This window comes from Rhynchophorus ferrugineus, unplaced genomic scaffold, assembly GCF_030347505.1.
Source record: "Rhynchophorus ferrugineus isolate W39M unplaced genomic scaffold, kcgeb_rfMv2 rfM2, whole genome shotgun sequence".
NCBI lineage: Eukaryota > Metazoa > Arthropoda > Insecta > Coleoptera > Curculionidae > Rhynchophorus > Rhynchophorus ferrugineus.
Genome location: NW_027472581.1, coordinates 85,160,275 through 85,186,823, shown reverse-complemented (window position 1 = coordinate 85,186,823; position 26,549 = coordinate 85,160,275). Strand labels below are relative to the sequence as shown.

Sequence of the window (26,549 nt, the reverse complement as noted above, 5' to 3'; positions counted from 1 at the left end):
AAAATGATATCATTAACAATGTAAATATTTTAAAAATCTCTCCTTATTGTTACTTTAATAATTATTTGGAATATTAAGTACCATATATCTGCAAAGAGTATTTCCTATCACTTTTTTTAGAGTAAAACATAAATATATACCTCAGAAATTTGAAAGATTTATTTTAAAAAATATATATGCATACTTACACGTAAAATAATGTTTAAAAATGCTTTAAAATTGTACAAAATGATATCATTAACAATATAAATATTTTAAAAATCTTTCCTTATTGTTACTTTAATAATTATTTGGAATATTAAGTACCATATATCTGCAAAGAGTATTTCCTATCACTTTTTTTAGAGTAAAACATAAATACATACCTCAAGAATTCGCAAGATTTACTTTATAAAATATATGTATATTTACACGTAAAATAATATTTAAAAATGCTTTAAAATTGTACAAAATGATATCATTAACAACGTAAATATATTAATAATCTCTCTTTACTGTTACCTTAAAAATTGTTTGGGAACTTGGAAATTAATACTATATATCCGCGAAGAGTATTTCCTGTTACTTTTTTAGAGTAAAATATAAATATACATGTGGGTACTGTGGCGCAGCGTTTGGTACTCTTAAGTGGGGAATTTTATAAATATAGTGGTCACTGCATTTGATGGTTAGTTCTAGCGAAAAACGCTGCCTATTATTTTATCTCTTATCATCTCTCCCATGTACTATATGAATCAGTCGCCGATAAACGCAATTATTTACAGTTTCGCATCGATATAAGTCAGACTCACTTGCTGTCGGTCTAAATAAAAAACTGAAAAAAAAAACCAGAACATGCTCGATCCGCAAACATTGCTGAAATGCTATGGGCAAAATTCCGCGCAGTCTGCGCCCAACATCTGAAGTGAATTGTCTATGGAGTACGCGATGGTGCCCTTGAAGGACCCCGAGGAGATACTAAACAATAATAACATTCCTCTGAAGTCCCTGAAGGAATCACAGCACGTCAAACCCAAATCTCAATGTGTGGATATCGAATTTAAGGATGTTAAGTTTGAGACGTCAGTGTGGTCCATGAAGAAATACAGATTCGGTGAGTACTAACATATTAATTTCATAACGATTTATTTGTTTAATTGTGAGACATTAAACTTTATAATAAATAGCGTCAAGTCTTTTTAAAGGTTAATAATAATACACCAATTCAGTTTTAACTAGAGTACGTTAACAAAAAAATCATCGCATATGTACCTTTATTCAATATTTGATTTAAATTCAAATAATACGATAATAAAATACATGGGAAATACTATATTTATAAGGTATCCAATTTTTTTATATACTTATTTGTCTTTTTACTATTCATAAAGATAGATAAGATAAAAATATTTCGTCAAATTTTTTGTTGGCTATTAGACGTTTATATTATCGCCAAATCAAGTAGTGTAATTTCCAATGTCAAACTACTTGTACATAAGATTTTTATTATGGTTTTTTCAATAATGATTCGTGAAATTTAATGTTATCAATACTAGCAAAATTTTGTTTTATTTCATTTTTAATAAACAGAGTATGGTCAAAATAAGTAATAGATATCTATTAATTGAAATGAATACATTTTTTGTTATTTAGTAATATTAGATTGCAAAAACACTAAGACAAAGATTAGCAAAAGTGTGTCTAAAATTTCTGGAATTGGTTAAGGTTGGATGTTTTTTGGGATGGCCTCTTAGTTGGTCATTATACTAAAAATGTTCATTGATTCATTTGATTGATTTTCTAAACATTTTTGTTTTGTTTTTAACGCATAACTCATAAGTAGATATACACAATATGAATATCGGAATTTTATTTTGTTTTTAGTGTATTTATTTTATTTTATATATTTTAAAAAAATTTGGTAATATAAAATATTATTCACTCATATATCGCAACATAAAAATTAGTGCAATATTAATATTAGCAATTGTTTTAAAAGTAAAAGTTGGGTCTTTTAAGTTTAAAGGTAAAATTTACGAAGAAAACCTTTTCAATTATTTTATCTTGTAAGATTACATAATTTGCTTTCAAAACATAAATAATATATTTGTAGTTATATAAAATGATATTGATAACAGACTTAAATGTATGTATTATTGTGAACTAATAGTGGTTTATTAGGAGATATAGATTATCTGATTCTCTACTTCGTTTCAAATATGCAGGTTTTATTAAAACCATGAATATTTATAAACTCTCTTGTTATTATTTGTTTATAATCATTTTCCTTGAAATTTATGATGGTAATCGATTAATGATTATTGAGATATGTGTGAATAAAGAAATTGATTAAGCGTTAGAGCTAATTAATTAATTTTTCAGGGAATTTTTGTGAATCTTGCGGTATGGTGAAAAATATTTGAAGCTATTAATTCAAAACTACGACAAAGATTATTTTTAATTAATTTTATTGATTTCCATTGAATTTGGTTAACAGATTTAACCTATAATATTAAAATTATAATCTTGTAAGGAAAAATAATACGTTCTTAATATACATGATCCTGAAGTATGTTTCATATCATAATTAATAAAAGGAAACTCTCAGGATATCTTAAAAATCGATTGATATCATCAGCATCTCAGCTATGAAAATTTACCATCATGATAAACAACAAATTAACAACATTTCAGTTCAGTGTTAAAAGAGTTAATTGACAACGTGCTTAGTTGATTGTTAGATTGTATTTAAAACAAGGTTGAATTGATTAAATACTAATAGATATTATAACGAAAATTAGTTTATAATTCTTCGTAGTTAACATTTGTCGTAGAACATTTTCGTTAATTGTCTTAAAGAACATTAAATATTAAATATAAATATAGTCATAATTTATTTTTTATTTAAAGACAACTAATTAATATAAAATATAAAAACATAAAGTTCAATAAGATGTGTGCGCAGTGATAAAGGCAATGGGACGGTCCTCCTACTGTTGCGATAGCCGCGGGTTCGAGTCCTGCTGGGGCATGGTCGTACATTTATGTTTGTGGTTGATTAAAATTTGTGATTGTTCTAGGCAAGAGTGTAAAATCCGACAAGGAAAACGATCCCAGTCACGCCAGTAACCAGGCCAGATAAACCCATAGTTGGTAGACGGAGACTTTAAAAATATATTAAAAAAAAAATAAAAATAATTTCGTTACATTCTTACAAGATTAAATATTCATGTAAATATGCCCTTGATTAAGACACGTAATTTATAATCACGTAAGCTGCTTTAGTTTATTTATTCTAATAGTATGATAAACTACAAATGCTGGAAAATAAATAATTTCGGTTTTAAATTTTTATTTCATTTAATGAGTTTTCCTTTTTAGTTTTATGTAAGTTCTACGGTTGTATGTAATAAGTTGTACGTTATATTTCGAAATTAACTTTCTGTGCTCTAATATAGCTTCTAATTTGATCTAATTTAATGAAATTTCAATAAAATTTGATAAATCAGTCATCTAATTTGTGGAGTTCATCTATGAAGCGAATATTCTGACAAATAAATTATTTCATCTGTCTTGACATGAATCTCTTGACAGTTTTATAAATTTAAAGTTTTATTTTAAATCAGAACGATAAATTTCATTACAAACGCATTTATTTATTCGATATAAATAACGAAATAGTTATGACAGGTTTAAAGTGCATACACGGTATCAAAACTGCTTTGTTGTATTTATTTTTTCGCGTAAACCGTTATGAAACGTTTTATAGTTTTAATAAGCATTTTGCTGTTAATTAAATTTAATAAAGTGGATGTGAACCTGCTGATAAACCTTTGAGACAATAGTAATTTTATTGTGGATCGTGCATTTTTTATGAAAATATAACAAAGACGACAAAGCGATAATATAAATCGCTTTTTATTTATATCTTTATTTGTCAGGACGAGGGAATTCTTATCGTTTTTTTTTTCAGATTAATTTCTCATACATTGACTTTGCTGTTTGTTTGAAATAACGAAAATATAACGTAGTATAACAAAAAGCTAAAATATATATATGTTATGTTTCAATAACGAATTTTAATGTTTCTGTTAACAATGGGTGCGTTATTAAAAATGAATATTTAAGGTATACTCCAATTTTGTTAAAAAAGTTTTTCTTTAACTTATTACTCTTCAGCAATCTGCTCAGTGGCTAATAAGCATTTATGATGACTATAATATATACATGACATAAAGAAAATTATTTCATTAAGTGATATCCGGTGTAAAATATTATCTTAATTAATTATCCCTATTATAAATGTTATTGTAAAATCTATATACGTCCTATAACTATCTGATGGTGCTAAATGTTTTAGTCTGCATATTTCACTATCATGTTGCACATTTAGCTGATTAGGGAACACATTGGAGTGCACTAATACTTTTAAAGTATTTAACGACGATCGGCAATATCACGCAACACATTGTTTTGGAATTGGAACATGATCGCTATATTAGACTTGCTAACAGTGCCCCATAGTTGGTCACCATATGACCTAATGGGTTAAAGTATTGATTCATATATGATTTGTTATCTAATGATAATTTGGATTCGCGCTCTATAAGCCAATACATTTGGTAGGGTATAACTCCAAGTTGTTTTCGTTTAGCAAGTATGTGCTTCTTCCGTCCTTGTATTTTATCAAGGTGTTTTTGGTAGTTATTCGACGCTGTTATTGGATGTTAAAAAAGCTGTGTTGTCTCCATATGTTCCACGGTAGTAATTTTTCTGATCGGTAGATAGGCTGTGTATTGGAGATACAGTACAGTTGGTGTCACATTTTCCAAGTATACTTGAATTCCTCGGTTTTGTTCATTTTGGATCAACTTTTGCAGCTATTTTATTGCTTTATTGTGTTTTATTTTATTTTCTGTAGTTATTACTTGTTGTCAATTCTTTCGTAGCTTCCACATTTCTGTTATTTTTTTACTGGATGGTACAGCTGATTTAAGAGTAACTCTTTTCTAATTTTTTCTTAGAACTTACGCTGATTTGAACAAAATCCTGATCAAGTGACTCCGCTTTGCCATGCTAGGTCTACAGATGACAATCGTATCTTCTTTAATTTAACTTATCAGAGTATTACGTGCGTATTCTGATGTTCTTAAATAAAAATAAAACGTAACAGAATATTTAAATATAAGAAATCGTTTAAAACTGTATAAACGGATCGAATTTTACGCTGTTATTTTGAAAAAACGACCAATTTAATGCTCCAATGATTCACTGTTTTGTCAATAAATAATGTGTGATGCAGTTTTTTTTTAAATAATGCTTAGTTCCGAACATTAGATAGCCTAACAACTATGAATATATTTCTGTTTACTGGAAGGAAAATAATATTTAATATTTTGCGAAAGGACTTTAAATATTAAGTTTGAGAATTACATACATGATAAGGAAAATAGTGATCTGATTTTTTATTGTAGATTTTTAAATAAACTAATGTACATGAAAACATACTACAGTTAAGTGATTATTACATTATTATACATTACTACATTATTACTTATGATGAAGGACTTACTCTTCTTTCTTAAATCGTGTGAAACCTGTTTCGAATCACTTTTCATACAAACTGTGAATCATGCATCATTCTCTCACATGCTCTGGGACTCTGAAAATAGACACAATATTAAAACGTTCTTACGATACTGATATATTGCTTATTTCGAAACCAATTTTTAATTTCGATTTCATAAAATCGTGTTTGGTTAACTCTCATCATTTGTTGAACTAATTTGGATTACATGTTTTGTTAAATTAACAAAATTATACTCGTGTGTCTTCAGTGTCAGACACTGAACAACCTGAAGAGGTTTAGACCTGCACCTGTACAAAATTCTATTACCCCAGAATTTGTTCGTAATTAACTGTAAAGTCAGTAAATGTTATTATCACACGAGGAAAAATAATAATTGCTTGCACTATTTAACCTTTAAAAGTCATCGCCTTGCACATATTTCGGGGCGAATGGGTCATTGACCCAAATTTTTTATAAAAAGAAGTTCATTTCGCCATAATAATAACAAGAGCTACAGCTACAGGTCGATGAATCCGATTTTTTTTAGTTTAAATTGAAAAATATGAACGTGCTCTTTGTCATCCATCGTAAATAAGAATGGCTGCTTTCATAACGGCCATTTAAAACAAAGCATTTTTACAACACTTTGTATTATTAAATTCTCGTCTTTAACTAGTGTTATGGATATACATATTTTTGTTACAACTTTATTCCGGTTTGTTGAAAGACAATTAAATCGATTTATGCTGTTTTTAAACTGTCGTTTATTTTTTAGATTAAAAAAATATTTTTCGCTCAATTATATAATGACTTGAAAAAACATCTGGGTGTAAATTTATAAGATGATGACATAAAATATAAAAAAAAAATTTAACTTGAATTGAATTTTGGGTATATGACATAAAATTAAATTATTATTTTTATATTGTGTGCGCTCGGTACCGCCTTCAAACTAATCAGTTGGTAGTAGCTGAAATAATATTGTAAATAGATAAATAGGTTGTTATCGAGCTAAATTTTGTGTTTATAGTAGAAAATAAAATACGTGTAGTCGATAGGTTAAATAAGGTTATTGTTTATTTTTATTTAGTTATTATATTTATTTTTTAAGTTAGTTCAATTTTTTTTTTAATATTTTATTTTTTCCATCGTCAGCTTACCTAAATAACTTCAAAGTATACAATTAGTTGTCTGTATCTGTCACATCAGCTCAGCAATAGTATTATACACAAATAACTAATTATTTTAGACAGAAAATATGTGAAAATATTTTACGTGCCTTTGAAATTTGAGGATATACCTCCATTTCCTCGGATTCCGGCATCAGATCCTGATTTGGTTCCAATGGAACCAACTCGGAAGTGTACTCTTTCGAATAAAAAAAGAATTTTGAAAATCGGTCTACCATTGACGGAAAAATCCGTGAACGTAAAAAATATACAGACGAACAATAGAACCTTCTCCTTCTTTGAAGACGGTTAAAAACTAATAAAAAGTCCATGCTGTTTTGAAAACACCATCATTTACATAATAAATTACAAAGGTTTTAGTTACGTTACTTTTGATATTTTGAAAATAATAGAAGATGGGGAATCTCTGGAATGTTGATTAAATCTAGTTTCTCGATAAGAAAAACAAGTGTGTAAGTGAAAGATTGATATATATATATATATATATATATATATATATATATATATATATATATATATATATATATATATATGAACGTCCATTATGTCCGTTGCTTCTTTACTTTATACAGCATTTAACAACCTTAGTGAATCATCGATATCTTATCGTAGAAATGGTTATATTTTAGACAAAGGTTTAGTTATAAAGAAGCCTTGTTTGCAACAGATGCCATGTTTACTCACAATAGATCAACTCCAACGTGCTAACGATTAAGAATGATATTCATTTTTGTTTATGTTCAAATGACAATTGGTATTGTGTTTTTTAGATTCTTTATTAGGTAATCGAGCCAAAATCATAAAAGCATAGAAGGTTCGTAGAGATAGATAATAATGCATTAAAGAATAGACTTTGAATTGGATTTCCTTATTAAGAACTTATTTAGCAGATATAATTAATAGATTTTAAATGGCATTTGAAACCATTTTTTTTAAAATTTATGTTTCAATTTTTAACTGACTGTATATATTTATATATATTCTCCGTTAATTATGGACCGATATCCAAAATTCGTTTTTTATTCGAAAAAGTGCACTTTCAAACTAGTCTTATTGGAACCTAGTCAGGATCTGATGGCGGAATCCGGAGATATCGAGGGAAACCTAGACTAGGTAGCGGGCTCCGGGTCCTGAAGCGTTACTTATTAACCGACTTCGAAAAAGGAGGAGGTTCTATGCTCGGTTGTATTTTTCTTATGGAACAATTTTCAAAATTCTTTTTTCAATCGAAAAAGTGAACTTTCGAGGTGGTTCCGTTGGAACCAAATCAGGATATCTTGAGGGGAAAGGGTTTAAATCGCGGGAAACGCTCAAATGTCAAAGGCATGCACAAAGTTTTACATATATTTGATCTAAAATAATCAGATATTTGTTTATGATGTTATTGTTGAGCAACTGTTTGTATGATATAACGATCAGAACGTTACATTAACAAGCGGGGGTCGCGGGTTTGATTCTCAAGGGCGGCAGGTCTTTTCTTGTTCCAGTTGCTTGAACAATTTGTCAGATCATCTAGACTATGTAGCGGACCCCGGGGCCTGAGACGTTCCTTATTTTTAATCAGCGTTTATTTATTGCTATTTTTCCTCTTAAAAGATGCACTTTTAATTAGGTTATCTATTGTAATACTTAATATTATAACTGCATAATTTATTGAGTAAATATCTAACACTAAAAAAGGAAAAATAAAATATTTTTAACAAGAAAATTGAACCGACTTCAAAAAATGAATAAGGAACCCACTAAAAATTCAAACGATAATCAAACTTAGAAACAAACAAAAACGATTTAAATTAAAATTTTCACATAATAGTCGTTGTAGTAACTAACTACTACATACACCTAAATTAGCTTATTACCAACCTAATCCTATTTAACTGATTACATTGTAGTTGGTACAAATAAGATTTGTTTGTTCATAATTTAATTTTTTGTATATGTCACAAAATAATATTATTAGTTTTGTACTGTTTGGGCTCAGTACCGATTTCAAGCTACGAATATAGAATACGTATAGTAGATAGGTTAAATAAGGCTGTTGTTTATTTTTATTTAGTTATTGCAAGGATAATTAGGTACATATTTTATTTTGAAACGATTCTATTTAAATTATATATCTAAGTTAAATTAAAAATCTAAGTTTGATTATTTTTTAATTTTTAGTGAGTTATTTATTTTTTGAAGTCTTGATAATTTTTTTGTTGAAAATATTGTATGTGGCCTATTGTGACTTGGTATGAAAAGCGGTTCTTCTGCAACAATCTCAAGTTTAAAAAGTCATGAGTTGGTCCAAGAGAGTCGTGGAAAGAGCGACACCAAAGTGAAATACTTATGGACACAAAGTTTTGCTATATATATATGCATCACTAAGGTATAGGGTGTTATGAGCTGCTAAAACTAAAGGAATTTGTTACTGCAGATATCTATCGACTCCAATTGAACAAGATGAACAACGTATTGTTGCAAATTGAGTTGTAAATAAGAATAGCATTCCACTAAATGCTGAAGAAGTGCGAAAATAGGTCGATGATGCAGAAGATTTGAGAAAATAAGCATATTTTTGTACAATGTATTTATATAAATATAAATAATGCGTTTTTTTTATAGTTGGTGTGTTATGTAGAACTAGATTTAATACATTATAAATTATACATACATAATTTATTGCTTTACTGGTTCAATGCCTTCTTAATTAAAACGCTATATAAATAAAAATTTGAAAATATGTTCGAAAGTGTGTGAAAGTGTCAGATTACTTTACGATATTGCAATGACTCTTGGATAACATTTTCGGTTATTGTTTCAGACAACTAAATCATATTTAAAATATTATTTGAAGCTTGTAACTTTAGATATATGTCTATTATTTTTCAAGGTTGTCCTATCTGTTTGCGTTATCAGTAAATTTGCGTTTTACATGTAGCGACTGAAGGTTAGCCGTTGTATAACTGAAGATCAACAAAATTGATATTCTTAAATGGGACTCTATAATGTGTTTTTTATTATTAAAATATAACTAATATTTCAATCTATATTATATTTATTACATTTTTTGTTAAAGCTTGAAAACATCTCTAAAGAATTCTGTTGAGTATAATGATATATTTTGTAGCAAAAAACAAACTATTTACATATGAATTATAAAGGAATTGAAATTTATTTATTTACAGTGTATAGAATTTCTATTAAATTAAATTATGTATAGTGTATTTTGATATGAATTATCATAAAAATATTATTTATATTTAGTTTGAAAACACAAAAATACAGCTAATTCTCTGGTAGTTAGGGTCAGGTATATTTCAATGTCGAATTTATATATGTTATATATTTTGAATACAACGAGTGTGAGTCGCCTGTGTGTTCAAGGTTAAATTTTTTATATAATTTTTTTTTTAATTTTAAAATTGTACTTATACATATATTATAATATTATCTGTAAGATTGTCCATAGCTAGCAACTATTCTTTTCTCTATTATTTTGGTCGCGTTTCAGTTTCACCTCAGAAATGTTCCTTAGATTATATCAGTTAAAGTTAAAACTTTCTGGAATTTTGAAAATTGAAATCAATTTCTGAGACGGTATGTTTTAGCACTAAGATCAAACATATATATTTCGTTCTTATACTCTTTTAAGTTTAAAATTAAAGGGTAGTTTCTTTACTATGGTATTAGGAGTAAAAAATCAGAGTAACATTTTGAAAATAGTATACTTGTTTATTAGGTTATTGAATATATCGTGTTTGGTCAACTATTAATCATTTGATGAACTAATTTGAATTAAATTGTTTGCTAAATTAACGAAATTATACTCGTCGGTGTCAGAGAATGAGAGTGTGAAGATAATCCCGAGATACTGAAATCATTATCATATTCAACAACCTGAAGAAGTTTAGACCTGCACCTGTACAAAATGCAATTACCCCAGAATTTGTTCGTAATTAACTATAAAGTTAGTAAATATGATTATCACACGAGGAAAAATAGTAATTGCTTGCACTATTTGGCCTTTAAAAGTCATTGCCTTGTATATATTTCGGGGCGAATGGGTTATTGACTTATATTTTTTATAAAAAGAAGTTAATTTCGTCATAATAATTGTTAACAAGAACTACAGGTCCATGAATCCGATTTTTTGTATTCTAAATTGAAAAATATGAACGTGCTCTTTGTCATCCATCGTAAATAAGAATGGTTACTTTCATATCCGCCATTTAAAACAAAGCAATTTTTACAATACTCTGTATTATTAAATTCTCAACTTTAACTAGTGTTATCGATATACATATTTTTTATCATTTGGAAAAATTACTAGAAATAAAGTTGCTCAATTTTTTTTGAATTTTAAAATTGTACTTGTCCATATATTATAATATTGATAATACACTTTCAGATAATACATTTATTTATTACGTTCTTGAATATATTACGGTAATTCTTTCATTTCGAAAACTTATTTATTTATTAATTCCATAAAAAAATATTTTCCTTAATTTTCTACAACTTTTCCCATTTTTCTCCCAACATAGCGACGATGCTGATTTGGTGGCGATCTAGTTATCAATCCATTTTCACATTTCTTCAGCATTTCGAAACCGTATGCTAACCGAGCTATGCAGCATTCATGTGAATAAGTTTTTCAATAAGTTTGCATCCAACAGTTTCGCCTTCAGGCTATTCTTCGTCTTTGTTACCGAAATCACCATTTTTAAATCGTTCAAACTAATACCGCCAATTCGGATATGACACATTATCACCAGAAGTTTCTAGAAGTAGTTGATGGGTTTCGTCGTGTTTAAATAAGCCTTCCATGAATATCGTCTGTATGCACTCAATAATTCAGTAATTTTAAATAAAAAAATGTTCATAAATGATAATAAAACTATCGAATTTTTACTTTTTTAATATTTTTAATGTCTCCTTTTCACCAACGAGGGTTTATCTGTATTGGACCTACAGTTTAACGTGGGTTGCGATCCACGATCCTCGGCATTAAGCCTACCGAGTGGCGAGTAACCAACTTAGAAAGCATGCTAGAAGACATCCGGTCTTACCCAGCTTGGTTATTGGCGTGACTCCAAGCACTATCGAATTTAACAATTAACTTACGTTAATTAAGAATTGTTTGCATTAATACTTTACGTTTTTATCAGTGTACATCGCTGATTAAAATACAATAGCATCTTATAGCTATGAGCAGAACTTTATTTTGAGTTGAAACTGTGCAAATTGCTTGTCGCATACTATGTTTTGTTGGTTTATAATTAAATACCAACAAAAGGAAGTCAAATAATGCCGCTTTTATACACTTTAAGTGGTATTTTATTTTTTTTATTATTACTCTTCGTGAGTCCACAATCTGCCCTATTGGCAATAAGTATTTCTTCTGTTTATATTATATATACATGGCATGTAGAAAATCACTTCATTAAGCAATCTTCTGTATAAAATATTATCTTAATTAATTAGTCTTATTCTAATGCTTATTCTAAACTCTACATATGTCCAGTAATCAGATCAGATGGTGTTAAACGTTTTAGTCTACGCACTTCACTATCACGTCACATATTTAGCTGATTAGCGAGTACATTGGGATGCACTGACACTCTTTCGAAGTACTTCACACAAACACGTTGGATTACACTCGTTATAGGTTCTAGAGGAATATCGCGTTGTATCACTTTATTTGAAATATAGTACGGAGCATCAACAATGGCACGCAACACCTTATTTTGGAACCGTTGAATGATGGATATATTGGATTTGCTAGCGGTACCCCATAGTTGAATTCCATATGTCCAAATGGGCTTGAGTATAGACTCATACAGCAATACCTTGTTATCTAATGATAACTTGGATTTGCGCCCAATGAGCCAATACATGTGATATAATTTTAGTCCTAGTTGTTTCCGTTTAGAGAGTATGTGCTTCTTCCAGGTTAGGCGTCGATCTAAATGCATACCAAGATATTTAACATGGTCTGCTTGGGGGAGTTGGCGATGATTGATATTTACTGGTGGACATGTTCTTCTACGCAGGGTAAACGTTATATGCGTGGATTTTGATTCATTGGCTTTAATGCGCCATGTCTTCAACCATAATTGTATTTGATCCAGGTGGGTTTGTAAGATTATTGTGGCTGTAACTGGATCTTCATAGGATGCTAATATTGCTGTATCGTCTGCATATGTTGCCACAGTAGTTATTTTTGTGGTGGGCAGATCAGCCGTATACAGAAGATACAGTACTGGACCCAGTACACTACCTTGCGGAACTCCTGAATATATGGGATTTAATTCGGTATGTTCATCGCCTTGATTTACAATAAAATGTCTGTCAGTGAGATACGATTTTAGTAGCTGATAGTCCGGATGAGGGAGAAGTTTCTTTAGTTTAACCTGCAAGCCCGTATGCCATACTTTGTCAAAAGCCTGAGATATGTCTAGGAAAGCAGCCGAACAATATCTTTTGGCATTTAGGTCAGCGTTTATTTGGTTTACAAGTCTATGCACTTGTTCTATAGTCCCATGCTTATTGCGAAAGCCAAACTGATGTTCTGGAATAATTTTTCTTTTTTCTATTATATAGTTTAGTTTTTTTATGTATAACTTCTCGAAAACTTTCGAGATTATTGGTAATAAACTTATAGGTCGGTAGGAGGTCACATCTTCTGGTATTTTTCCTGGTTTAAGTATCATTAATATTTTAGCTACTTTCCAGATACTAGGGAAGTAATTAATTCGTAGCATAGCATTAAATATATATGTTAATAGTTTTATAGCCTTTTCTGATAGTTCTTTTAAAATTTTGCCAGTAATTAAGTCATAACCAGGAGCTTTTTTAATATTAATCTCTCTCATTATTGTATGTTTAACTTTTTTGACCGTTAATTTCTCGTGCGGTAAATCCATTTGAAATGGCGAATCTAGAAAGCTAGTAATTTTATTTTCGTCATCTTTATGTAGCTGAGACTGGAAAGGTTTAAAAACATTTTTTAAGTGTTTTGAGAAAATGTCGGCCTTCTCTTTATTGCTTCTCGCCCAATTATTTTCGCTTGTTTTAATAGGTGGGTTATGCTGCTGGGATCTCCTAAGCTTTTTTGTTGCTTTCCACAACGAATAGTCTGTAGCCTCAGTTGATGTTAAGTTTTCTAGGTATTCTTGAATGCCTTGGTTCTGTTCGATTTGGATTAGATCTCTCAGCTCTTTTATGGCCCTATTAAATTTTCTTTTATTCTCTTCAGTCCTTTGCTGTTGCCAATTTCGTCGTAACTTTCTTTTTTCTGCTATCTTTTTCTGTATTGTACATGATATATGTGTATTTTTTCTTGGAAATGTTTCAATGTTGGGAGTCGCGGAATATGCTGCCTCCTGTATATTTTTTGTAAGATTTATTGCTGCTATTTCTATATCCATTTCAGTTTGTAACGGTAAGTTTAGAGAGATATTTTGGTCTAAGTTTTCTCTAAATGAGGGCCAGTTAGTTCTATTATTGCACAGAGAAGGGGGTTTATCTTTGATGGTAATTTTTGAAGAAATTGTTACTATTATTGGTGAATGATCAGAAGACAGGTCGAAACATGATTCTGCTTGACACTTTTTTGGATCAATATTTTTTGTAATACAGAAATCTATTGTATCTGGTTTTTTATTTCTGTCTGAAGGCCAATATGTTGGTTCACCAGTAGAGATATGTTGTAAGTTATCTATCCTTATGGCTTTGAGCAGTTCTCTACCTTTTGAGGTTATTATTCTTGAACCCCACATTAAATGTTTTGCATTATAATCTCCTCCTGCTATAAATCTATTACCTAGCGTACGGAAGAATTCTTGAAATTGTTCTGCCTTGTTGTTATGTTTGGGTGGGCAATAAATCGCAGAAATTGTTAATGGTCCATGGGCTTCCTCTATGGTTATACTGGTGGCTTGCAGGTAGTCTTTGCGGAATTTTTCTTTTTCGAAATGCTTTATATCATCTCGAATTATTATGGCTGTACCTCCATGTGCTTTATTATCAGGGTGATTTGTATGATAAAGCTTATATTTAGGAACTTTCAAATAATTTTTGTCCGTAAAGTGTGTTTCAGAAACCATCATAACGTCAATATTTTGTTCAATTACGAACATTTTTAGTTCCCTGGCATGTTGTTGGAGCCCATTGGCATTCCAGACGGCGATTTTGTAGCTATTGGTTTCAGGCATTAGGCAAGTTTGCTTACGACGGTTGTGAGTAGACCAAGCATCGTACTCATTTGATCCATTAGTTTGGCCATCATATTTTCTAATCTTGAGATGTTGCTAGTTTCAGTAGGTTGAGATATTGTCTCTCGTTTTTGTGCTGAACAATTTTCAACTATTTGGGCATAAGTTATGTCTGGTTGACTTGTTCTGTTGGGTAGTGGTAGATTGGTAGTAGTGGATTGTTTTTGTTGATGCCTTTTTTCCCTTAGGGCAGGATAGAGTTTCTGCTGTAGTTGCTTGTGAACTGCGCAACCCTTGTAGTTCGCTGGATGATTTCCGTTACAGTTGACACATTTCACTTTTTCATCGCGAACTTTACGAGTACAATCTCCTGTCTTATGTTCTCCTGCACATTTTACGCATCTATATGATTTGCGACAGTAAGTCTTTGTGTGCCCGTGCGCTTGACACCTTGTGCATTGTGGTATAATTCTTTTTATATGTGGTGGTTCGCATTTAATAATATTATTTTCCAATTTGGTGATTTCATACACCGCCTTATTGTTTCCATTAGGTTTTATGTCTATATAAAACATAGGCAGAGGTTTTTTTGTCGTGTGATGTCGTATATTGTGAATATTTACGACCTCGTGGCCTTTTTCAGCTAGTGCTACCTTGATGGTGTTAAAGTCCGTCCCGTGATGTAATCCTTTTAATACGAATTTAAATGTTCTCTCGGATTTTGGCCTGAATGTATGGTATTGGGTGTTTCTTTCATCTAATTCTTTTATAAGAACTTTAAAGTGATCCGCTTCGAACAATTGGATTTTAATTGTTTCATAGCTCACTGTTTTAATTGTGTAGTTCGTAGTAATGGTTTTTAATAAATCATGGATGTTTTTTATTATTCCTACCTTATAGACTGTTATTGGTGGTGGTTTGGGAACAACTTTTTCAGGGCTTGGTTGTATGTTCTCTTCAATTTCTTCCGACAGGTTGCTAAAACTGTTTTTTGTCTCTATCGGTTTCTGCAACCAATAGTCACTGATTCTTGTTTGTTTCCTCGCGATTTCTTCTTCTGGACTTCTCAATCGTTTTTTGTTAACGACTGTAGTCCATTCTGATGGTGGAGTTTGCGTTATTGCTGTTTGTTCTAATCTTATATCAAAGTGTGCAGGTGATTTGGTTGAATCGCTATTGTTTGCCATTTTTTAATTTTTAATATTTTATTTAATTTACTTCCAGAGGATAAAAAAAATAAAATAAATACATTGTTTATTTCACGCACTTCATTTTTCACTTACGTTATTTTAGCACTAGTTTTTTACTATAAATACTATAAATGAATTTCAAAAGGACTGTTGTAAAATAAGATGAAATTATTTTAAACACTAATAAAAATGAGATGCAGACCTTTTGTCTGGTCACGTAAACACGTATTCACTACACTTTAGGTCCACTGAGAGACGGATAGCCGCATCTGTTATGCGTTTTTAACACTCAATTAAATAACCGTAATAAAATACTGGGTTTTTTTAAAGAAAGGTATCTTTTTATAGCTTGGACCGTATTGAAAATACGTCTTCACCCTACGAAGGTTGGAACTGAACTAGAAGTGGTATTTTATAGTGATATATATATTATATTAATATTATTTAATTGTTAAATATTTTTGCATGAAGCTGTTCATCTTAAAGTTATTTATCATTATAAAATCAACTCGTATTATTCCACAGCCGTCGTATTGGACTTATCTAGCGCCATCGGATTTTGGCTTGTTTTGGGTTTGGTTCTAAACTGCTTGCTGATTTATTTCGAAAAATCTAATCAAAACAATCAAAAACCGAAAAACAAATGAAGAAGTCTTCAAGCAAATTATACTATAAATTATAAAAATATATGTTAAATATAATATATAATAGCATTACATATATATTATTCATTATATATAAATTATATATTTATTCGTTGGTTGAATTTCTTTCTAAATAAAATAGTAAATACATAAATAAACGAAAATCAATTTATATTTCTAATTTTAGTATATGAAATGCTGAATAAGTAATTAGAAAAATCACTTTTTTGGCCTACCAACTAAATATGAAGATATTTATCATTACCTGAAGGTTCAAACTTTGGAATATGTTAATTATTTCAAAGGTTACTTTTTCGCTGTTGTTTGTTTCCAAAGATGGTATTCTCTATGGGGATTCTATTCTGTTGTATTATTGTACATTCTTCGTTTAAATGTGTAAATATCTCTAAAAATAAGCGTCGAGCATATTAAGTTATGTATGGAATTAGATAAAAAACAAGCTATTATCATATTTATTGCATATAAACTCAAACTTATATATTTATAATACATTGAATTTCGATAGAATAACAACAACATGTTTAATGTTTTTTATTGTTCTCCTAAAAATATGTTGTTTCTATTTTTGTTAATAAAACATAACAAGTAAAATATCCAGTAAAATATTTGTAGTTTTTTTTTATTGATGGAATTAAGCTTTTATATATAAGAGAATATTGAAAAGTAGCATATATGTTACATGCTTGTAAAACATAAAACTGAATAAATCAAATGTATATATAAAACTTTATGGAATGATAAAAAACAAAGAATTGTTTTAATAATCTTTGTTAGGAAATATAACAAAGCATATATTTTTCTTCTTCAAAGTTTTCTGGATAATATTTATTTTTCAGAATATTTAATTATTTTAAAATTATTGGCCATACGAATATAAACTATTTTCTTATATCGGCTCTATATAATCTATAGGCTATTCAAAGTTATTTTGTACATACGTCCTCTAGGTTTGTAATATCAAAACATCGCAATGTTGCCGCTTCAACTTTGAGTTTTAGTTCAGTTTGGCTTTGACATACAATAAATTTCTAGTGTAAATAAAATAATGAAACAAAAATGTTACCAAATATAATTTATTTTAACATTACGCTACAACTAAAAACTATAGTTAATTACACACATAGTTTATAGGCTATAACATCTTATCACTATTGCTTTCAAGAATTTTGCATACGTCTGACAACCGGATAACTTTGGCAGGCTCATTCCTTTACGTTTTCGAAATAATCAGACAGCATTGTGTCTCTTTTTAATTAGTATAAGAGGAGAAGGAAAGTATTGTCTTATGTTGAGAGATATAGCGAAAAAACAGTATTAAACTTATGTAGATATAGAGATACGAAATATAAGAAGATTTAGCTAAAAAGACAAAACAATGAAATAAAAATAATAAAACAAAAATAAGAATAAGGTACACAAGAACTGTAGCAAGAAACAAGAAAAATGGATAATATTTGGAATGGGGAAGAACACATGGAAAATATAGAATCAAAAGTGTCGATTTAACAAAGAACATAATACATAGAAGAATTCAAGTAATAACCCTAGAGAAATAAACTAGTGATATTAGAATATAACTACAATTATATCTAATAGAAGCAAATTAACAGAGAACTCAAGCAATAATTAATTAATCAACAATAAGAAATAGATCATTATTGGAGAGGAATGTATATTGAAAGAACTGAAGACAGAAGAAAAGAGGTAAACTGAAGAAACGGACAAAAGATAAGGAAGAATAAAAAGATAATAAGGAAACGGTAAGATCTAAAGATGCAACAGAAGAAAAGAGATAAAACAAATAAAAACCTTATAGTAAAAAACAATAAAGACACAAAAAGTGGTCCCAAAGAACACTATCATTAAAAGAATTGAAATAATAGTAAATAGAATAAACAAACAAGAGTACTATAATGATAAAATTAACAGAGAAGAGTGTAGAGATTCAATTAAAAAAACTGAAAAAAAGCATAAAATAAGAACTGGGCATATAAAAATATAAAACGCCTTATTAGAAGTAGCGTTATGTCTTCGTATGATCTTAAAGCAATGATTCAATCCCGAAAATGAACACGCGAGCGTTTTAACGGAATGTTCTATACTAGCTGTCTTACTGGCTGGGCATTGCTCCCTTTGGTTGTTAATTATTTGGTACGAAAGCGCATGGACTGTCTGAGCAGCCTCTCATATTGTCTACCAAAAATACCAAGAATTATATTACTTAGTAGTATTTTAGTAGTATTATATTATTTTTTAATGGGGTAATCGTGTGTCAAAATAATTGGAAGTCCTCCTATTGTTGCGATAGCCGCGGGTTCGATTCCTGAGGCATGGTCGTAAATTTATGTTTGTAATTGTTTAATATTTGTGAATGTTCTAGGCAAGAGTGTAAAATCCGACAACAAAAATTATCCCAGACAGGCCAGTAACCAGGCTGGGTAAGACCGGATCTCTTTTGGGATAATTTCTAAAGTTGGTCACTCGCCAGTCGGTAGGCTTAATGCTGAGAACCGTGATTCGGAGGCCACGTTAAACTTTAAGCCTAGCCCAGATAAACCCATAGTTGGTAAAAGGAGACTTTAAAATATATAAAAAAAATAAATGGAAAACAAGCGGTTAACTATTCGTAATATGGCGAATAAAGCGTAAAGTTTTATTTTCTCGCTAACTGTTCAATTCGTGATAAAATAATGTGAATTATTAAAGGCGTTAAAATAATAACAATTTAATAGTAATACTTTTAATATTTAAACAAAGTAACATAAAGCATAAATTAAAATATGTAAGTAATTATTTATTGTTCTATAGTTATCTTAGATATTGATATCTTATCTTATGTATCAAAATTTTTTACTTTCTGAAGATATAAATAGAAGTGTTGATTTACGTTCTATAATATGCGAATATAATACTCACCTATAAAAATATATCTATTTATGTTTTTGTACTTTAATTGATTCTTCTTATGTTAACTGAAGGTTGAAACACAATTAATCTATTTCAATTAACGAAAATAAATTATCAAAGGGATAAATTATCATATTATATTTGTGTGCTCAAGGTTGATGCTTTTTTTACGAATAATGCTTCTATAGTGCAATAGACTTATTAGCAAACATTTTTCGTATTAAAGTTGTACGTTGTACTTAATAAATGTACTTAGTAATATTTAGATGGGTCAGTAGTTTAACCTCTTTTTTAATCAATTTTTATTGGCTGGATCGTTAATATTACTGTAATGGTGGTAGTGTCGTTAATAGTTTTAAAATTATTATTGGATGTAATGGAGAGTACGCATTTTTAAAACGTATGTAGAGCTTTAAGTAAAAGATGTTTCTATTGATTTTTTTGAAATTTGATTCTGTTACTTTCAATATTGGTACAATTAGAATGAGTTTAAGAAATGATATATACATTTTGTGACAGGCCACCTGTTGTCCCAAAATATCTTGTATTTGTTGTTACTTACAAGGAAGAAGATATGATTATTTGCTAAAAGTAATATCAGTTAAAAGCTTTTCAATGTTGTTCTATAGTAAATTGACACATGTTGCACAATATAGTTGAGTAAGGCGAAATGATAATGACACGAAACAACTTCAAAAATTATTAAAACATTTCTATTATCACATTTACTTATATTATATTATATAAATAGATAAGAAATACCAAAATTTCAATTAAAAAAATGTCTTTTCTAAAAAATGAAGATACTATTTATATTTAGTTGCATGTATAATTATAGGTGCAAACAGATTGGTTAAAATAAGAAATTTTGAGGCAGCTCAAGCTCAAGGAATATTTCGCAATTATTATACATTTTGGAATATATTCCAATAGTCTTGTGAGGTTATGGTATATAGTAAAATTAAATTAACAACAACAATTAACATCATATACTACATTTTATTCTTGAAAAAATAGCAATTAAATAATTCAAATGATTATTATATATAATTTCACTATATTTTAAAGTCTCCTTGTTACCAACGATGGTTTATCGGGACTGGACCTGCAGTTTAACGTGGGCTCCGAACCAAGATCCTCGGCATTAAGCCTACCGATTGGCGAGTGACCAACTCAGAAATCATCCCAGAAGACATCCGGTCGTACTCAGCCTGATTACTGGAGTGACTCTGGAGTGATTACTGATTAGTGGATTGACCTAAGGACAATCACAAATATTCAACAATCACAAACATACATTTACGACCATGACCCAGCAAGATTCGAGCACACGAATATCGCAACTATAGGAGGACCGTCCTCTTGCATTAACCACTTCGCCAACCAAGCCGGCTTAACAATATTTGTTTATACATACACGTTTATACATATACATGTTTATACATACACGTTAATAAGATAATAAGTCGGTTGCAGTATTTAGCGATCTTTTGTTATAGCATTCTTTTGTATTATATGTTTTTTTCCTTAAATAAGAATCGTCTGGTATCATGATTTGTATTATTTTTAAGCTATTTTGACGTACATTCTTCGTTAAAATATGTAAATATGTGTAAAGATAGCGTCGAGCTTATTATATACTGATATATTATTATATATGGATTTGATAAAAAGCAAACTATTATCATATTTATTGCATATGAACTGAAACGTACTTATTTACATTATATTTTTTTATAGAATTTCGTTTAAATATCATGTTTAATATATTTTATTGTTATACTAAAAATATGTTATTTCTATTATTGCTTACAAAACATAACAAGTTTCGAAATAGATGTCTTCGAAAAAATAGAAAAACCATAACGTGACATATTTTATGAAAAACTCTTCCCTCATATATAGTTTACTGGTGAATAACTTACACGTTATTTTGGTTCACTGTGTTCACATTGATACTTAAATATTAGTTTTTAAAAATGTATAGATTATACATAAATAATTTATTAATTCATTGTTTGAATGTCTTCTTATTTAAATAGGTAAATACATAAATAATTAAAAATGAGTTTTAATTGTTTAAATTTATGAATTAAATGTAATGTGAGATGTTGGTTTTGAAGTTGTTGAGATTTTACGGTTATTAATTGATATACTGAGATTACTTTTAACAAACAGCTTTATTTAATACACCTATCTAAACAGTTGAAGACTCTATATAAACGAACTAATGAATTAATCTATATACTATAACAAATAACCACAACATGATTTTAACTAAAGAAGAAATATTTACTTTAATAGAAGTACACCAACCAGAAGCTCTACGAAACATTGGCGTCATTTACTGCTTCCTATCCATCGTTATCTCAATTATTTATCTTTAAATGACAGATTGAACTGATTTTTATCAAGGAAAATATCCTAAATTCATACGATTCATCGATAGTGACTGTAACTGAAATAATTTCAGAAAGAAACCTAGGATTTTTATAGAATTAAACTGAGTAAATATTCTAAACACATTAAACACGAAATGTTGTAGAATATTGAAGAATATTAAGTAAAAATACTATCAGAAAAAAAGTGCATGTAAAAACATATCAATTGAAAAGTAGGAAAAGTGAGTTTTTTTGGCAAAATTAGATTTTTTTATTCAACATAACAGGTTAATTGAAAAGTCTCCGATCTAACACATAGATGGCGTTACTAGAATTAAATCCATATGTTTTTCAGTTAGCCCTAGCCCTCAAAAGATGCGTGTATAAATTTGACAGCTGTCGAATCACTAGTTTGTGAATTATAGTATTTTGAGTGAAGCAACATTGGTTATTCTGAATAAAAATTGATAAAAAGGAATTTCGCGTGTTGATAAAATATTGCTTACTGAAGGGAAAAATACAGTTGAAGCAAAAACTTGGCTTGATGCCAAGTTTCCGGACACTGCTCCAGGGAAATCAACCATCAAGGATAGGTATGCTAAGTTTAGAAGTGGTGAAATGAGCAACGAAGACGGTGAACTCAGTGGACGCCCAAAAGCGGTTGTTACCGACGAAAACATTTAAAAAATCCACAAAATGATTTTGAATGACTGTAAATTGAAATTGAATGAAATATCAGACATACTAAAGATATTAACTGAACGTGTACATCATATCATCATCAAACCCAAGTTTTTGTGTCGATATGTGACAAAGGATGAAACATGGCTCTATCATTTTACTTCGAAGTCCAATTGACAGTCATCCGAGTGGACTGCACACGATGAACCCGCTCCAAAGCTTGGAAAAACGCAAGAGTCGGTTGGCAAGGTTATGGCGTCTGTATTTTGGAATGCGCAAGGAAGAATTTTCATTGACTACCTTGAAAATAGAAGGGCCATCAACAGCGACTATTACATAGCATTATTGGACCGTTTGAAGGACGAAATCGCCGAAAAACAGCCGCATTTAAAGAATAAGAAAGTGCTGCTTTTCAATTGACCTGTTAATTCCAGTATCCAGTAATAGCACAATGGCTAGTTGGGAACTGTGAGAGTGGTATTATTGATATCAAGTTTATATTTTATGAATTACAAACAAGCGTATATATGAATATTTTGGCAGGGCTACCAAAATATTCACTTTACATAGTCGGTGGTACCTACAACACAAAAAGCTCTTTCTGTGAAACGAAAAAGTGTATACCGTATGGTATCAAATTACTTTGTAATATTTCGGTAAATAAAATGCACAAATTGTAATTGTGCAGTTTATTTTAATAATAGCCTTGCAAACTTATAAGCATGCGCAACTACAATACTTCATCAAATACTTTACAAGATGTGTATTTAGACATGTTTTAAGGTCTCCCATAAGTTCATAAGAATGGGTATAAATTAAATCTTTTCTTTGTTTCTTTGTCTTTACTTGATTTCAGTGACAACATTTGGGTTTACATGTCGTATGTCGTAAATATTGTTCGAAATGTTCGAATCTTCTGTTTTCCTATAACACTCATATACCAGGCTATAAAAACTTGATAAAACCACATTGTTCATTTAAATATGTATCAGTTTTTCTTAATCTGGTGAACTATAGCCCATCGGATAATTTTATGTACAGCTTGATATTTAATATTGACCTTTAACAGCCTGTTCATGATGGCATTTTATTGACACTTGTTGAAGGCTTGGATTTAAATATTTTTTTGCATTTTGAGGAAATATGGTCGTTCAGTAATGAGCAACAACGAAAGATCAATGAGTTCTATTAGAAGCCCATTATTTTCTGTTTGGTTAGTAATTGAAACTTGTAGAAATTTATACTAACACTTGTACGACAAAACCGGAGGGACGGACATTATATTTATTATTTTTATTTTTTCATTTATTTTTTTAATATATTAGTCTCCTTTATACCAACGACTTTTTATTTCAACTTAAATTTTTCTTCTATTTTTTGCAGAAATAACTTTTATTTTGGGTAAAGTAAATACGTAGAATTGTTATAAATAAAATTTTACTTAGACGTCTGCGATGGTGTAACTTTGATTTCTTAATCAAAACTATCTAATAGCTTATTCATATTAATATCGACAATATATTTCGTGAACCCTAGTATGAAATAGTTAACATTTACTTTTTATTAACCGAATTTAAATATGCAATGACAATATATTCTTGATATTTAATCAGACACAAGACGAGATATGAAATCCATTTAAATTAAAACTTGTTTTTGCAATCGGAACACTTTCTAATAAGAAACTTGACCATGGACCAGTTTTTAATTGAGATTTTGCGGCTTCGTTTTCAGAGAAGAAGGAGATTCTTCATGGGGTATCTGGAGTATTCAAATCAGGACAATTATCTGTGATTATGGGACCATCAGGCGCTGGTAAAAGCACTTTGTTGAACGTTTTGGCGGGTTTTATGTAAGTACAGTACCAAGACGTATACAAAAACATTAGTTTACAAACACATAGACAAAAAACACGTTAATAACACGTTGTTTTAATTGAAAAAAGCTTTCCAAAGCTTTTATATATAATATACTGTAATTATAATATAATTATTCAATAGAAAAAGTGTCTCGCGTGTTTTCGCTCTTAAAAATCATGTTTCGGTCTAAGGTGAATGCTATTTATGTATTACATGTGATGTAATATTATGTTTTAATGATCTGTTATATGTGAATTATTTAGTGTTAATATAATATAATTTAAGTTCATTAATCAGCAGTCAATTAACAAACTGACAAACATGTTATTATATATTTTATGAAATTGATTTTTTTTTCATCAGAAATAATAATTACAAGCTTGGTCAATATTTTGCATATATTTTTTACTTTTCATTTTACGACATTTTCATTATCATTATTATTTTATGACACTTTTGATTGCTTGAATAATTTTTTAAATTTTAAATGGACTCTCACTTTGTTATTGAGAAATATCGATTCAGTATATTTTAATGAAAATATTTCCATGTTTCAACTTTTTCTCATCTTTTTGGCGATGGTGATGTTAGTTTGGCGACTATCCAATCATCGATTCACCTCTTCAACATTTCGAAACCGTGTACTACACAAGCCATACTGTGTCAATCTGAAAAAGTGGCAATTAGAATCAGTCTCTAGTTCGTCTTTGCTTGTCTTTTTTTGCAATAACACTCCATTCATTTTGTTCTATTGACATCTGTAGTTATATAGGATTAGGTTTTAGCAGCTCGTGGTACACTACATCTTGCTGATCTCACTCTATCTACACCAGGTCTTTATGATCTACATCCTGGACTATCCTGCTTGTGATTGTCGTAATAGATCAACTTTTCATCGTCAATCATAACATAGAGCTGCAAACTTCCTTTTTCGATCCTGACTAACAATGAAACCGCGATGTTGAAATGACTCGAATAGGTATTTTTAGTCAATTCGTTTAGTAGCCATTCCCCCTCCTCTTTTATATTCGTCTTATTGCATGTAAATGTTTGGAAAAAGCTGATTTACTAACTGTTAAGCTGTCTAAAAGTTTCAGTTAAGTATTCATTCAATAAGTCTTCGAATTTGGTTGGCTCTTGAAGTGATTCATTATCATTGACACAAGAATAATCACTTTTTAAACATTGAAACCACAAAACCAATAAGTGTAATTTAATAAAGCAGTATTACAATACATTTTGGTGGGCAGTAAATGTCTTGAAAAGTATTGCACATAGAAAATGCAGTTTTGAGTATACTAAATGGAACTCTCATGCTACATAGACAAGTACAAAAACTATAGAACTCAAGTGAGGTTGATTAGGTTAGGCTATTTAAAAGTTATTTGTATTAATATTTTACATTTTCACCTATCGATATTGCTGCTCCAAATAATTGTTAAGATTTCCAGAAATATGGATTTTGTAATATAAGTTGTTTTTTAAGTGTAATTCAATTGACTCGAGTGATAAGTTAACAATGTCAACAATATTTTTAACTGTGATTTTTCTATAATTGTTGTTTGGCGTAGTCCAGGTTGGCAAATGATGAAAGATAAAAATGTTCTTCGTCTTACACAGGATTTCTGTATTCGATAAGCAGCTTTTACTAATCAGAAACATTTGCTCTGGATATAATTTCATATACCATAACTTTTAAATATTAAAAAAATATTTCGTATGTGTTTTAATCCAACATTTATTTTAAGTAAAATGTAATGTCATTTCTTTGAATCTAAGTGAGTACTGTATACTACTTACTCTATCGCTCTATTGAAATTTGACCTAAAAATGCAAATAATGTCTTATAAAAACATAATTAAAACAACACAGAGCGAACTGAGTAGTATTTCATTAGTTTAGTTCACAAGGAAATGTATTGGGGTCC

General features: G+C 29.6%; 1 protein-coding gene across 1 annotated transcript in view; it reads left to right on the top strand.

Moving 5' to 3' along the window:
* The first annotated feature begins 659 nt into the window (after nt 1-659).
* Nucleotides 660-26,549, top strand: part of LOC143191539 (ATP-binding cassette sub-family G member 1) — a 35,467-nt gene continuing 9,577 nt past the window's right edge. Inside the window, exons 1-2 of the mRNA XM_076396714.1 lie at nt 660-1,093; nt 24,498-24,615. Coding sequence (XP_076252829.1) covers nt 916-1,093; nt 24,498-24,615 — 296 coding nt within the window. The 5' untranslated portion in view covers nt 660-915. The remainder of the gene's footprint in view (nt 1,094-24,497; nt 24,616-26,549) is intronic.